The 15,953-nt window shown below is 34.5% G+C and overlaps 1 protein-coding gene across 1 annotated transcript; it reads right to left on the reverse strand.

Annotated features, from left to right (window-relative positions):
- Nucleotides 1–842: 842 nt before the first annotated feature.
- Nucleotides 843–13,828, reverse strand: LOC128986777 (medium-chain acyl-CoA ligase ACSF2, mitochondrial-like). Its single transcript, XM_054407298.1, has 13 exons — nucleotides 13,608–13,828; nucleotides 12,563–12,734; nucleotides 12,031–12,159; nucleotides 10,835–11,058; nucleotides 10,270–10,381; nucleotides 9,575–9,670; nucleotides 8,179–8,327; nucleotides 6,770–6,950; nucleotides 6,230–6,337; nucleotides 5,067–5,212; nucleotides 3,006–3,147; nucleotides 1,757–1,867; nucleotides 843–977 (listed from the first exon to the last, which is right to left on the reverse strand). The coding sequence occupies exons 1-13, from the start codon at nucleotides 13,667–13,669 to the stop codon at nucleotides 855–857; spliced, it is 1,755 nt and encodes a 584-aa protein (XP_054263273.1). The 5' UTR covers nucleotides 13,670–13,828; the 3' UTR covers nucleotides 843–854.
- Nucleotides 13,829–15,953: the final 2,125 nt, after the last annotated feature.

Genomic DNA, 15,953 nt, shown 5'->3' on the forward strand with positions numbered 1-15,953 from the left:
GGTTGACGTTGATTCGCCTATTGGGTCTGATGATGGTTGGAGTGTCCAATTGAAATTGATATATCGATACCACTTACCATCTCTTTTATATGTATTTACCCATTTACCGTGTTGTGAGTAAACAGTATAAGTGTAAATACTATAAGTTTTATTTTATGTATTTTTGTACTTTCAGGTATTTTTATCTATGGTCATGTCATTAAGTAACTGGGTCCAGATCTATCTTTCTTACGATTGAGCTGTTAATCTTCCGTTTTTAAGATGAGCTCTCTACCCACTTAGCTATCTGTAATTTGTGATTAATTAATTTCAAAAAGCTACTATAACTTGGCCTTTAAACTTTTGGTTAAATATTTGTATCAAGTTACTCTATATAGCCTACTAAATTGTGGTACTATTTGCTTTATTTTTTTCTGTGACACATATCCAAGTTTTTCGTTTCTTGCTTGTACAGTGGAACCTTAATAACAAGTCACTCTTGATAACACGTGTAGTTTTCGAATACCCATGATTTTTAGACTACGCTTAATCCCACATCAATTGCAAACCTTGTTAAGAAGTTTACCCTGATAACAAATTGAAATCTTATTTGATAATGTCACATATTCATTGCTGATTTTCAGCCACTGTATTCTGAATTTCCGTTATGAATAAACAGATTTAAATTGAATACACCTCATAAGACTTGCTATCGGGGTTCTGTACTTTGAAATGTGTATACATTTTTAGGTTTTCTTAAATTATTAACTTACAATTATTACTTTTGTGAACATTTCAGTGGAAAATGTGCTCTTTAACGTTTCCGTAGGTCAAGGAAAGAATAAGTTTAACTTTTCTAGAAACATAAATCATATTTATTTCACTGCCAATTTCTTCTCCATTGCCTCTCGCAACTTGTATTTTTGAATTTTTCCAGATCCAGTTTTTGGAAAGTCCTCCACAATTTCGATGTATTTTGGTATTTTAAAGTAAGCAATCTGTAAAAAAAAAAATCTTAATATGTTTTAAATTGACTTAACCATCATACAACTCAATGATTGAAAATCAATAGGCCTACATCTCTATATAAACATTTATGTAAATATTTAAAACCAGTTACTATAATTTTAAGTAGGGTAGTTATAATTTGCTGAGTATAATATGCAGAGTTTTTCAACTTTAAATCTGTAATGAATCTTGTTAAAAATCTTAAATTCTATTCTTCCAGATTCTTGACATTCAGTTAAAGGCTTACTTTTCTCAAACAGTCAATACTTGGCCAATAAACCTTTCCATGAGTGTTTTATGTCATTTGAAAAGAGGTATGGTGTAATATATACGCTGAACTGAAGAGTACAACTTTTGTTATAGAAAAGTACCATAAATATTGTTAACCTAAACCTAGTACAAGGTTTGTTACAATCATTCTAGTAATTAAGTAGCAATCATTACCTAAACAAATGAGAGAGCCAGGGACATACAGATACACAAAAGTCTCCCACAACACTTCATGTATTGTAACTTTCAGTATCCCGTCCTAGTGTCCAATACTCATACTTATACAAAAAGTGGAATTCACTAAAAGCAAACTAAACTCTGTTCTTGTTAAAAAAAATTCTAGACATGTGAAATTCCTTAAGGTATTTTACTACAATTAGTATTTTGTTTGTAAAGTCATCATAACAGATCTATATCCTACACAAGAAATATTGTTTTAACTAAATATGTTACAAGGACGGAGTTTAGCAATGCGTTTTTGATTAATCAAACACATCACCTTGTCTTTACAGAAGTCCTTGACCTCTTGTTCAGTCAGTTTAGCTCCGGGAGTCAGTCTCAAGCTGCATCCAACCTCTTCTCCTAGTCTCTCATTGGACACTCCGTACACCTGTAGTAGGGCCATTAACTTATATTCGGAGTAGATGCAAGACACGGCAGGTAACATTGGCTCCCTGCTATCAGTCACACAAACTATCACAATTTTATTACCGCTGATCCTGGCCATATACCTTAAAGAAAGTTGGTTTTTGATCTACGATCATAACAAATCATCAAGTTAAACATTTTGCCACAGAGAACTAGATAAAGGTAAACACACCTCGTCCATTCAGTCCTATGAAAATTAGTCTAGGATTAGGTACAGTTTGGTGTCATGTGACCCATTATCAATCCAAGATCAAAATTGAAGACAGCCCATAACATCTGACAATGTCTTCGCCATCATACACGCACCAAAACAACAGGATTAATATTTAAATATATCTCTTGGGGAATATGTAAAATTTATGGTAGCACGTTTAATGACTGTTGGGAATTCATTTGGCAATAATGTCTATTTAAATTTTTGATAGTGGTAGTAGGGGCAAGGGCAAGAGTATCAAATCCAAGGATTTTAAGCTGTGTGTACAAAAAAGTTAAACAACACATGTTTTGCATCAATTCATAGAACACTGGATTTTTTGGAAACAGTTTTTCATCATACTGTCTGGAAAAAAGCTGGTTTTAGTTCTCTGAATTGTCTGCAAAATTATCGTTTTCGGGTAACTTTAATAGGGCAGAGAAAAAATGTCTATACATTTTTTGGTTCCCTAACATCAAAATTGGTTTATGACACATTAAATACATTATAAATTAATGTTGTGTTAAGTTATGTTTGTAAACAACAGAAATGTAAACAGTGATGACGAATTTGTATAACCTCAAACTAGGTGGTCTAATTTTGTAACCGTTAGAAGGTTATTCCCACAGTATGATGAAAATAATTGTTCAATACACAGAGCCAAAGTGTCATTTACTTAATCGTATTCCCTTTTTGTTACTCAATCGTAAAACATGCTTGCATACCAAAATGAGCCACTTTCGCTCCTAGTGATGAAATATATTTCTAAAAAAGGCTGCTTACAGTACCTGTTTCAAAAACCTTGTTTACACCGTAATTTGTAAGAAAAACAATACTGGTTATCAACATGTTTTTTTTTTACATTTTGTTGCAAACTCTGATGTAAACGCAACTTTAGTTTGCATACCTGTGCATCCAAGATGTTTGGGTGTGTGACTAGATAATCCTCTACCTCCCTTGGTGATATGTTTTCTCCTCCTCGGATGATCATGTCCTTGATTCTGCCAACAACTTGTCCATATCCGTCTTCCCCAAGTACAAACCTGTCTCTGAACAAGTGATAGGAAAGTATAGTTTGAGGGATGATAAATATACCTACAAGAGTGTTACCATAAATTCGAAACACGTAATTCTGTTGGATTAAACTCATAAGGCACATTGAGATATTGTAAAACATTTATAAAGTAGTATAGGTACTATATACATTATAATCTATCGTTCAAAACTCATAGTTTGAATTCTAAAGTTTTATTTTTTTTTATTTGTAGATTTTTGATTATATGGGTGAAGTGCCTATTCTCTCCCTAGAAATGGTACTATCTGCTAGGGAAGAAATTTCTCTTCGGCAACAGCACTTTGCATGCTCAAAAGGTAATTCAACCTTTAGATTCTATGGTTTGGATAAATTTGGTCTACAAATATTTTTTTGGAATGTTGGTTGTGTCTAAAAATAAATTCAGGATACCTCTTGAACATTCATTTTTTAAAGCAATTCTTTTCACAAATTATTTTGAATTCACACGGAATTAAAATACTAAGGGGTGGTATACTCCAAAGAATTACCACCATCTGCTTCAAAAAGCTCTTGTTAGATAAATATTTATTTCCTCCAATTTCACGTCTGTACATAGACGATATAAAATACTATTCGGAACAACTAAACCCTGTTAGTTGTTATTATCAGGGCCGGTTCTAGGAATTTTTCAGAGTTAAGCGAACACCCGAATCAGCGTCACCTAGAATCCCCCCACCCCAACCGCAACCCCCATGAACGTAACTTAACCCTATTTGTTAAATTTTATTTCCAAAATTTTGGAAAGAACTTTTTTATAAGTTTAGGTTAGAAGAATACTTACAATAAAAGACTTTTTTCAACTACTGTTTATTACTCACAGCAATTTAAAATTTTTACTCATCATATACACTTCAGCAAAATCCAAAGTTAACAATTTATTTCTAAATGTGAAATCAATTTTTACAGGATAACTTGGATACGATATAAGTTTTTATAAAGCCTATATTGCAATGAAAAACAGGCATAGGGAGATGAAAAGAGAGGAATTTTTAATTGAATACATTAATCATGTAGAAAACATGACAAACCAAATTGAAGTATTACCTTGACAAAAAGAATACAGATTGTTCAATTTGAACAGTTCAAATTAAAAGTCCTTACCTGTTTAAAATTAACTCTCCTAGCTTTGATCTTGGCAAATTCTTTAATTGCTGAGTCGGTATCAATCTGGTTCAGAACATCATTTTCTATTGCCATTAGTGATAAGCCTACTAGAGTGCATTACAACGTACTGCTCTGCTCTAGGAGGGGAAGAAAAGAGGGGGAAGTTTCTTGTTGTGACAAGTGGCGCTGCGCGCTTATCTCGGGCATGATTCATGAAACATGAAATGAAACCCACAGGCGCCGCGCTGTACTCTGCCGAGCGTCAGCTCACTACAAATCGAAACTGCAAATCCAACAGCAACCTTGAGTTGAAGTGCTGTTGGTACAAACAGAATAAATGCCTTTGGTGTGTTTCTTTGGATACTTGAACTCTGAGCGAAAAAAACAAAATTTAGTTGTTCACTTGTCAGTAAATTTGTTTCCAATTTTGTCTTCTGAGAAAAAAAATTGTGTCCCGTTGGCGCCACTTTTTCGTAGCGCCATATGCGACCGCGTAGTTCGCGTATGGGTTAAACCGGCCCTGGTTATTATTGTATCAGAGTGGGATAAGCTGATTCGTAGGGGTTCGGGCTTTGGTTCCTGAGATCTTAGGTTGAAATCAAGACAATCATCAATGTCTCATGGTGATAATGCCAAAAGCAATGCGATCTCCTAGGCCTGGTCTGAAGAAAGTAGTAAATTGGTTCTGGGTTCTAGTTCTACAAAAAGTGGTAGGTCTTAAAAAAGTATTACATAGGGTGTGCCTAAGAATAAATTCCAGGAACTTTTATCACTACACCTCGTACTAACCCAGTCTTAATCCAGCCATCTCTTGTAAGTGTCATATCCGTAGCCACTGTATCTTCCCAATACCCTGTCATGTTGTATCCCCTCATCCACAGCTCTCCCGGTGTACCAAAGGGTACTGTCAACCCCTCTTCGTCTACTACCTTTGCCTGTGAGAGAACACTTCATTGATGACTAAATCATTGATGTATCATAAAATAATTTCTTCAGTTAGTCAATACAATATGTCAACAAGCTTGTGTTTAATGTCATTACTTAAAAAGCAAAGTAGCTCAAAAAAGTCTCTGACACTCATCTCATAACCGAATTAGCTTGAAAAAAGTTAAGAAGCTTCTTGATTTAGAGGTTGAGGTGGAAGGAAAAAAGGACTACTGTTACACTCAAACTTATAGCATAGCCCTCCTATAGATGATGAGATTTAAAGCCAATTATTTATAAACTATTTTGGTGAAGATTAGGGGCAACACCTACTAACTTCAAGGCACATACCTCAAATACTACCAAACACAGAAGCTCAGAGATAGTGTCTGCAACTGATAAATGGTGCAAGTACACTCATCTTCACCTTAAAATACACACCATGGTGTGGCGTCATAAAAGTTCAAACTTATCTAATCAGTATCACAGGGGGTGACAGTTAAAACTGAAACCAATCAAATACTATCATTGTTGCCTAGTCTAATAATTAAAATATCCTGGCCGCAGCAAACCCGCAGAGTGCAGACTAAGTGAATTGCCATTTGCCTGATTAGATTTTCATTTCACTACTATATCTCTTTAAAAATGGCATTCATTCCTTATCTACATAATTGTAGATGGAGTTATCTACATAATGTATGTCAGTTATGTATTACATGAAACCGTTCGCTACATATTTGAATTTGAACCGATGGTGTTTTTGGCTCTGGGGAACTCGCCACAAAAAGTTAATTGGTCCCGGGTCTAGGTCTTACCATGGGACCTAGGATAATACTGTAGTAGCTTGTTCCCTATATGGGAAATTCGCTGAAAAGATAATTATTTAAGTTAAGCAAGAAACTGTATTTCTATACTGTACCGATACCATACAACAATACTGTATGACCTTTTTAAAATTTAGAAAACAAGTGAGAAAACCAGTAGTTCCAAAATTTTACTAATAAATAAATAGTTATTAACCACCATACCTCAACATTTTCAGACACCTTTCCAACAGTTGAAGTCATGTGGAACTCTGAATCTTCCCTGGTTGAAGTGAAACACATCGCTGTTGTTTCTGTCAGTCCATATACAGACTGAACAAAACAATATTTGAAATTAGATGCACTTGTAAAATCAATCTTGCACTGAATACTTGTCTATATCATATCACTGATTGAATAGTGTATTACCATATGATTTGGATACCAAACAATCTATTTTCATGTGCCTAGTCTTTACTCAAAATAAATTACTTGAATGGACTTCTCATAAAAGTTGCAAATCTACTGAAGTTACATTTTCTTAACTTATATAAAGTTAACTTTTATAGGTACATCTCATTCATGCTGAGATAATAGGTTGGCTCACAAAATATGTAGTTACTATTCATAATATTGTTTTTCTGTCACATTACATGGTAACAATTTTCAGGAGGTACTCCTGAATAAATGTCAGGTAGACCCTTCTCCTTTCAGGTAAGCCTGTTACCCCAACAATCCTTTTACACCCTTTCGAAATCAACTCACCATGACCCTGTCACAGGAAAAGGTGTTCTTCATCTTGCGGAAGAGTTCTGGAGTGCACAGAGCTCCACCACTGACGGCCATCTCTGGGGACTGGTGCAACAGTTGCTCATCAGCTGGTAAGTTGGAGACATGACTGCACAAGTCTACGTACATGGTGGGGGTTCCCAGCAGCATTGTGCAACTGGAAAATACACGATAATGCTACCATTGACTTTAGATACTAGAACCAATGACTTAAGACTAACATTGACTTTAGATACTACAACTAGTGATGTGTCAAAACCAAATCTCAAATTTCAACACCATTAAAACTTTGGAAAAGTTTCGGTTTCGAGATTCAAAAGTTTCGAAATTGGAAGTTTTGGCACTTTTATTTTTGAAAATGCTGACATTTTTTGTGTCATTATTATTGTTTGTAACTTGTTTACACACAAGCTGGTAGCAATGGAGCAAACACATTCCATTACCTAATACTAATGAAACAAGTAAATTATACTCAGAACTGAACTGCAAAAGGCACCTTAAATACTGGAGCAGCTTACAATTCAGTTTCATATGAATATTAAAAATTGTTTAAACAAAAAGTAATATTTACCACTAAATGTTCTAATTAATGTAATATTTATGTTTATTTCAATATCAAGAGTTTCGTCTATTTTAATGTTAACTTTTTTGTAAAAAAAATGTTATTTTGGGTTTGAAGTTTATCCGTCACATTTATGTTATTATGTCTGGATCAGGAGTCAAATATCTTTCAGTTTTGACTGCATAATCATAAATGGCAATGTTATCATTATAGTACCTGTATTTTTAACAACTTGACCAGGTAACTAAAAGTTTCGCGTTCAGGTTTTGCGAGATCTGGGATTCAATTTTTTAAGTTTCGGTTTTGGTTTTGAGATTTGAAATTTCTGGTTTTGACCATCACTAACTACAACCATTGAATCTTAGATACTAGGATCATTGACTTTAGATACTAGAACCATCGACTTTGGATACTACAACCATTGAAGTTGGATATTAGGGTCGGGTTTTCAATTCTGCAAGTAGATTTGTTATCCAGTTGTAAAAGCTTAAGACTTTCGTTATTTACATTTTATACACTATAATGTTTGAGTACACTGATGTTAGCTTTGTTATTTTAGAGTGAATTTTTAAGTGGACGCTGTACTCTACTAAAACCAAAGGACAAGCTGTAATGTTTCGATACACTTTATAAGATTGATTATGTGAAAACAGGTTGAAACCTCAAAATGCTGACACTACATCTGTAGGAAAGATACATTCCTCAAAGTTGTCTAAAACTATAAGGAACAGATCAATCAAAGGACAAATTGAATATATGCGTATGCATTATGTGACACTAGTTTTGAATTATTAGTCTACATAAATTAATCTGAGTAACAAACCTCTCTCTCCTTACTGCCTCACATGATGCTGAAGCATTAAACGTGGGTGATGGCAAGACTAAGGTGCTGCCGAAGTTTAGACTTCCTAGTAAAGCACTGATGTAGGCCAACACATGGAAAAACGGGGGTTGTACTAGGATCTTGTAATGCTGCAGAAATAACAATCTAGGTAAAATATGTATACAGTATTCATGGTTTTAGCGAATTTCCCTATAGGGAAGTATAACTATTATCGTAGGTGGCACAGTAAGACCTAGCCCCGGGACCGATTTACTTTTTCATTTTGATGTCCTCAGTGGCCAAAAACACCATTCGTTCAAATTTATATATACATATATATACGTCCGTGAATGCGATAACTTGAGTAATTTTTGTCTAATTTTGATTAAATTTGGTTGAAAGGCGTAAGGCGGGATATACTTGAATGAGTTTGCGAACCAGCATGATCGGACCATGGGAACGGGGGTTTATGGGGTAAAAATTTACTTTTCTCATTTTTGACCCTCAAAACACAAAATTTCCCAATTTCTCTTTAGACCTTTTTAAAGTGTGTAAAAGCAGATAATTTAGTATATCAAAGTGTTTTTGTATGGTTATTGGTAACCAAGAAAATTCAAAAAATTGTAAATTTAAAATTTCTATGCTATTCTTATGGAGATACTGTAAAATGTTGTAGTTTGCTTGTTTATGGCATATATTTTGATCAAACTTGGCAAATTTATTTATTTTGTACTAAGCTATTAATATTTTACTAAAAAAACACACTTTATTAGTGTCTTTGTAGCAGCAAACCTAGGTACTCGTTAAACCTAATGTTATTTAAATAGATTTTGATTGCAAATCAATTCAGACAAATGGACATTAGCTTAGTCGGCAAGTTTGCTGCGACGGGGTTATTTTTAATCAGGAAAAAACTTAAAACGTTTGTGCCAAGTGTTTGTAAAATCAAGATCGCTGTTACAAATGCATACCTCGTTATTGGAACATTCCATGCAAACAGAGTGGACACATCCATCAAAATGAGTGCTCCATCAAGTTCACATGATGCCAAAGCTGGGTAGATATAACTTTTGTAGATTGAAATGAGGAGTTAATTTACCCTTGTCTTGTAGCTGTGGTGCAGAGTTTAGGACTGAACTACTGGCATTGACTATCTACTGGTCAATGATTTCACTTATGGCTCTTGATATATTGCAAAATCTTCACAGTATAAGGGAAGCTAGACTTAAATCACTCAGTGCTTTGGATTTATCTTTAGGAAGGGGGCATCTAATTTTTGGTAGGTCAAATTAACTAGAGTAAATTGTTGTAGGGATTTCTGCACAACTTGGACTATCTATGGGTGTGACTGAAAAAGCCATAAAAAATATTAATTGCTTTAAAATCAATGATGTACCTTTTCTCCCAAGCCAAGTCTTTTTCCGCAAAAGTAAGAGTTATTTATCAATAAGAAGTGACTCAATGGAACTGCCTTGGGTTTTCCTGTGGTACCCTGAAATAAAGTGAAAATAATGTTTATAAGCATGGTGTTTATATTTTTAAAAAGTAAACAAATCTTTCCTCAAGATGGTATTGGCAAACCTGTTTGGGGTGTGAGTGCTATAGTTTTTAGTTTTCCACCTTTCGTTTAGTTTTCCCTGGTGACTTACAATGCCCTGTAAAGGCATGCACGCTTTGAAAGTAATATATTATGAAAAAAAATCCTAAAACAGCAAAGAAGTAACCTCACTTTTTTGTTTACTTTAGATAAGCCACCACATAAAAGCTCTTACAACATTATGCATTGTTATTATTTTGTTTCAAAACAATTGTGAATTGCTGGATACGTTCCACATACAGGGGAGTGAGTTCTATGTGGAGATAAAGTTAAAGAGGCCGCCAACCTCTTAGAAAAATAAATAAATAACGTTAGTAGTTAAATAGTTTTACCAAGTGAGGTAACCTGGCCGAATAATGTTTTACAGACATTTTGTGATCAGCTGCTTCATTTATGCCTGCAAAAGAAATACATGTTTCAAATCCATACTATACTATCAGCACTCACTAAACTAAAGGTTTTACTGAACTAAAAGCTTATACAGAACTACCTACTGATGTGAACTGTATATTCCCAATATGTTCTGGACGCAGCCTTTGATTTGTCTCTTGCAATTTCGTTAAGCTATCTGTGCTATCAGCAACATCTGAAAATCGAATCGTTCCCCTGAAATAAAGACATAGGTTAGTAAATCAATCAATCCAACAAAATTTATGATTGTGATTAACTGTTAGATCCCACGTCTAATACCAGATCAAAAGGTGATGAAATTGTGAATTGACCAAATTCAAATTGAAGTGATAAGGTAATACAGCTAAATGATGACCATTTCTCAGTAAACAAGCCAGCATTGTCAAAACATCTGCCTTTGGGACTTGAAGGGTTAACATTTCAAAATTAGATGTTTATATTGCATACTTCTGTTAAAGGGATCATCCTAATAGAATCGTTACAGCCTAACAAAATGTGATTTATTTGCAAAGTGCTTAACCTTTGATATTCTTAACAAAGAGTACAGCACACTATAAAATTTACCATAGAGAAACATTTAGCTGAAGTCAGCCCTCTCAAGCTTAGAGAGGATTCAGATTTAATAGCATCATATAGTGTCATACTCACGGTAAACTCTCATCCGTGCTGACAATTATGCAGGAAAAGTAAGGTAACTTTGTGCTCGTGAGTTTTGAATTGGCTGGAGATGTTGGAAGTTCAGGGAAGATCTCACTCAACATTTTGTAGTAGTTTATGGTTTTGTAACTTTTAGGTACCACCAAAGCTTTTACTCTTACTTTTTGCAGGCAGTACTCTAGTTCATGTGCCATGTACGAAGGGTTCATGGATACCTATAGTGACATAAGTACAAAATATAATTGTAGTAGCTATTATCAAAGGTATTAGGTAAAAAAGTAGGCTACAAAAATGCTCAACCAGAGAAACGCTCTTTTATTTCAGACATCCATCAATCAGACACTACCACATTCAAAACTACTGTCAACCGCCACAGTGGCAAAATTCTCATCTTGTCCCATGCGCAAGGATACTATTGTTCTCATGCAATAGCCAAGAAATCAAGGACATCTTGCATGACAGTTGCCCAAATTCATGAACATTTCCTTCAGCAATTGGGGTAAAACCACTACCATCGTAAATCGTGATCGCGGTGAAGTCAAAAACAGTTGAAACAAATCCTGTCCACACAAAATCTTGAATTAAGAGGAAAATGACAGAGCTGTTACGAAACTTTAAGAAGAGTTTGATTTACAAATACAAATCAGTCTGTCTTCAGACTGGAGATCTGGCAAACCTGGACAAAGAGAGCTACTGGTTGCTATACTGGTTGTTACCTCCAGTTGGACTGGGACGGGTGGTGTCTTCCTGTAATCCAGCTACTAGGAGGTCACGAATTGTGGATGTTTATTTAGTGATGCACTGTGGATGGGATATTCCCTAGTGTGGATTAACGTCCGCACGGGTGAGTACTACGACTATCCGCAGTACCTACTATCCTGATAATTAGACCAATTCGTATATACCAAGGCATAAATGTGGTTCGGATTCCACTATAAACTGTAGGTCCCTTAGTTGCCATTAGCTGTATAGGCTATTAATTAACAGCTGTGGCTAAGGAATGTCGGCCTTAGTCACTAACAAGACTACAAGATCGCGCCACTCATCCTACTCTCATTTCCATTCATACTTGGCTTAAAATACCTACTCGCCATTTAATTGAACAGTATTAACAGTATCTACCTACTGGTTACTGGTTGCTATACTGGTTGTTACCTACTGGTTACTGGTTGCTGGTTGCTACTAACCAGAATGAGTCCAGCCTTGGCTGCTGCCACCGCAGTAAGGAACCATTGTGTAGAGTTTGGACTACAAATACCTAGTCTGTCTCCAGGCTGAAGACCCAGCTCTAGAAACCCAGCTGCTAGCTTGTTGGCCTGTGAATACAGTTAAGGATGAATTAGATATTTTATTAATAAGAATATAAAATATAATATAGTATTATCTGTGTGTATGATTTCTACTAACAGGAGTTCTTGCCTGAGAAGTAATGTGAACTTATTGGTTCATAAAGACAAAGATCCAACGACCCTCAACCCATTCTGGGTATGTATTCACATAATCAATTTTGTGAGAGAGAGAGGGCAGAAAAAGAGGGCTGGATTCCTCAACTGTGAATTTTCAGGTCAGCAGTAGAATTAGGTATTAAAAAAAATAGAGTCAGTCCAGTTCCTGAGGTGCGGAGAACTTTCAGAGATTTTTCTATACGATCTTCCATCTTAATAGTGCTCTCTTTCTGCTTTTAGTTAAAGTTTCTGTATTTCTACAGCTGTAGGGTACCTGATGTTCTGCCTGACTGAAGGTTAGTGTCTGGGATTGCTGGACAGACACTACCACCTCAGTGTCTGGCCATTTGTCTGCAGCTGTGGTGGCCAGCTGGCCGATTGTCTGGTAACGCAGAGGCTCTGACGTTGGTTGGTGATAGTAGCTCAGCTTTACACTGCTGCTTTGTCTGGGAAATGTAATGCAATTGTACTTTAATTACTATCATAGAAACAATGAGCAGTATCAATGAATTCTAAAACTAAAATAACAAATTATAAAGCATAAGGAGGGTAAAATATAAAGTAACAGAAAAAAAATAATGGACACTCTAGAGTATTTTATCTAAACTACTAAATTACTTGAGGGAGGTGGAGAATTCTTCTATAGAATAAATAACGTAGATTTAAAATGTACTCTTTCAATAGTTTACGGAATTTTGTAAGATCTATTTCTTTTCCTATGCTATTTGGTATACATTTTAAAATGCTTGTCTCTTAAGCAAAAACATTTTCAGTCAATTTATTTAATTTATTTTAACCTATCCTCGAGGAGTACCGATAAACGGAGAAAGTACACATTTTATTCCAATATACTACTGTATCTTACGTCTGATTCATCGAATAATTAGGTAGTAATATCTGGCAAGGGAAAAATAAAAGAATTAGCTTTTAAAATATAATAATATAAAAATAATAATGTAATAATAATTAAAAAATAATTAAAATAATAATAAAATAATTTTTTTTAAATAAAAAAATAAAAAGTAAAGCATAAAATGTGCAATGGTCCTGTAAAAATTACGTTAAAATTGGTTAACTACATTAATATGAGGATTTAAGACCTTTTATGTCTCTGAATAAGGAATAATTTTGAATCGGTATTTATTTCCATTATTGTTAAGTTGTTCTTGCAAACGTTCTGTTACTTCTGTAAACATATTACGTAAAGAGTTTTTAAATCTAACTTCAAACAAAGATAAAACTACCGTTACAGTTCGTTTAGCAATTTTGCTACTTATTTAAATATGAAAAACCTATTTAAATAAGTTATTTTGACTTACCTCTTTAACATCTTGTATTCACTCAATAGTTTCCTCAAAATATGTCTCCCTCTTACTGCCATTGTTCATAAACAACAACTAATTCAAATTCACTATATTATATACCGATCACTACGAAACCACACTTTAAACTTTTAGGAAAATATCTGTTCTGTATTTACTGTTAGATTTCTAATCTACAACTTATTCAACTACTTCACTTCACTCCTGCTTTCATGGGTTACCTCACAGTATTGACTGAGATAAACTGTGATATAAAGTATCTTTGACCTTGGCTTACACTGCCATCTGTCAGAACATAGCATAACTAACAGGATGTTGTTAGGTTTACAAGTATTATAATGGAAGTACAATCATCCAAAATAACAATCACTGGGTTTATCTCATTTGGTGATAATTTCTAATTTTATAAAATGGGCTTTATCATTGTTTGCTCTGCTTATCTTTTTTTTATGGCATTGACATTTTTTGTTAAGTTCATAACTTAACGGTGCTAATTCCTTTGTAATTCTCAACAGTGTGTATTTAAAACAATGTTATTGTTATTTATTTTTATGATACTAAAAAAAAAGCTTTAGATTTGTGTTTTAGTTTATAAAATGAGAGTATTCAAGTAAACCTTTAAACCGTATTATTATGAGGAAAATTAATGAGGGACATTAAAGATGTGCAAAAATAGTTGTAAGTCCTTGCAAAAGATTTGTTAAGCAGCCGTGTTATAATAAAGACTACTAGGTGAACCCGTGCGAATTCGCACGAATAATAAGTTAGGATATTATAGCAACGTCGTAGAAGTTGCGTCGTTGTATCGACGTTGGTCTTGAGCTCGATCGTTGGCTATATGCATTCTAAGTTCTTTTTGCTGTTCAGTAGGAGTATTTTGCAGGATGGAGCTCATCATGCTGATAACTTGCGCGTATGGATTAATATCAACCAAATGTTGAGTCAAAATGTGCATGAGTTCAGTGCTGCAAGAGCCATTAGCTTTGTTTGGCATTCTTTCTTGAACAGCGGTTTCGACGTCGTATATATAAATTTGGGCATATGTTGGATGCTCCCCTTCTGACGGTTGAAATGTGCCAATTGAGTGATAAATTTTATCGTGCACCTTCTTATACAGAAATGCCTCAACCGTTATGTTCTTCAATTTTAGCTCGATTGCTGACCATTGCGAGCGCCGAGTTGTACGATCTAATGTTCTCTTTGTAGTTTTTGCTCAAATGATTTGTAGGCTCTGGATATAATAGATTTATCGGGATGGTGGTAGATTCACTTTTCATTTATGGCAGCAGGATGAAAATCCTTCGCCTCGTCCTATTTGTTCTTCTTTAAAATGTAGCGCACCTCATTTCTGATATTTCAGTGCCATCTCGCCAAGTGAATGCTGCTGAATTCTTGTACTGTATTTGTCAGTGTAATTTGTAAGTACACGTTGCCACTCACGGTTCCAGCTCCTCGTCTGGGCTCCTTACGTTTTGCATTGCTTGCCGTATGTTGACTCACCGTGTCCGACCGGCTATATTTCTTTGTCGTCGGGTCCTTGGCATGTTTAAACGAAAATATTATGTAAAACTTTTCTCCCGTCATGTCCTATAGGTAACATTTCTTTGCCAGGTTTCTAATTATTTTTAAAAACATGCAAACTATTTACATTTCAAAACCAAACAAAACAGCTGGGATTTAATTTTTTTAAACTAATGTATTGACATCTGTTTTAGAATATAATAACATTCAAATCAATCACAATGTTATCCTTATGGAAGGAACTTTGAGGGCAGCCCACGCCCTTAAAAAGATATATTTCAAAAATCTGAAGCCAGTTTGCACATCTACACACCTAGACGAACATTTTGGTACATAATATGTGGGGTTAAATCTTAAAACAAAAAAGCCTTATTGTTCACAAAGTTTCATGTCGCGTATTAAATATATAGATTAATCTATAGGCTACTGTGATATATGTATTACTGTACTATGTACTACTGTAATATACATTATCAATCAAAATTACATTTAATTATTAACATTATTTCTTTTGGGTTTTATTAATCATTATTGGGTTTAACTGCTGTGCCAATGAAAAGAAAACATGTCAAGTCTTGTTAATTTTTTAAAGTTAGTTACCGAGAGTTTTATAGTCCAATTTCATTGCCTTCTTATCTTTTTTCTCAAGTTAAGTCTACCTTTTATCTGACTAAACTAACAGGGTAAAACATAGTGCTGTACAACTACTCATCGATGGTTCTTTCCCAAATTTCATAAAAAATACAAATATTGCATAGGTAAGCTAATTTAAGGAAAAGCACAATTAGTACCGGTAGACTATTTGATAAAAACATTAACCAA

The sequence above is a fragment of the Macrosteles quadrilineatus genome, unplaced genomic scaffold (genome assembly GCF_028750875.1).
Source record: "Macrosteles quadrilineatus isolate MER2022 unplaced genomic scaffold, UCM_ALF_1.0 Scaffold_2__2_contigs__length_208266976, whole genome shotgun sequence".
Taxonomy (NCBI): Eukaryota; Metazoa; Arthropoda; class Insecta; order Hemiptera; family Cicadellidae; genus Macrosteles; species Macrosteles quadrilineatus.

What these genes read in the sequence shown, in the direction of transcription:
- LOC128986777 (XM_054407298.1), bottom strand. Translation starts at nt 13,669, where the DNA reads ATGGCAGTAAGAGGGAGACATATTTTGAGGAAACTATTGAGTGAATAC. An exon ending in AGGTGTCTGAAAATGTTGAG is followed by an intron (nt 5,213 to 6,229) that starts GTATGGTGGTTA and finishes GTTCTCTCACAG; the next exon opens with GCAAAGGTAGTAGACGAAGA. An exon ending in CAAACATCTTGGATGCACAG is followed by an intron (nt 1,868 to 3,005) that starts GTATGCAAACTA and finishes GCCCTACTACAG; the next exon opens with GTGTACGGAGTGTCCAATGA.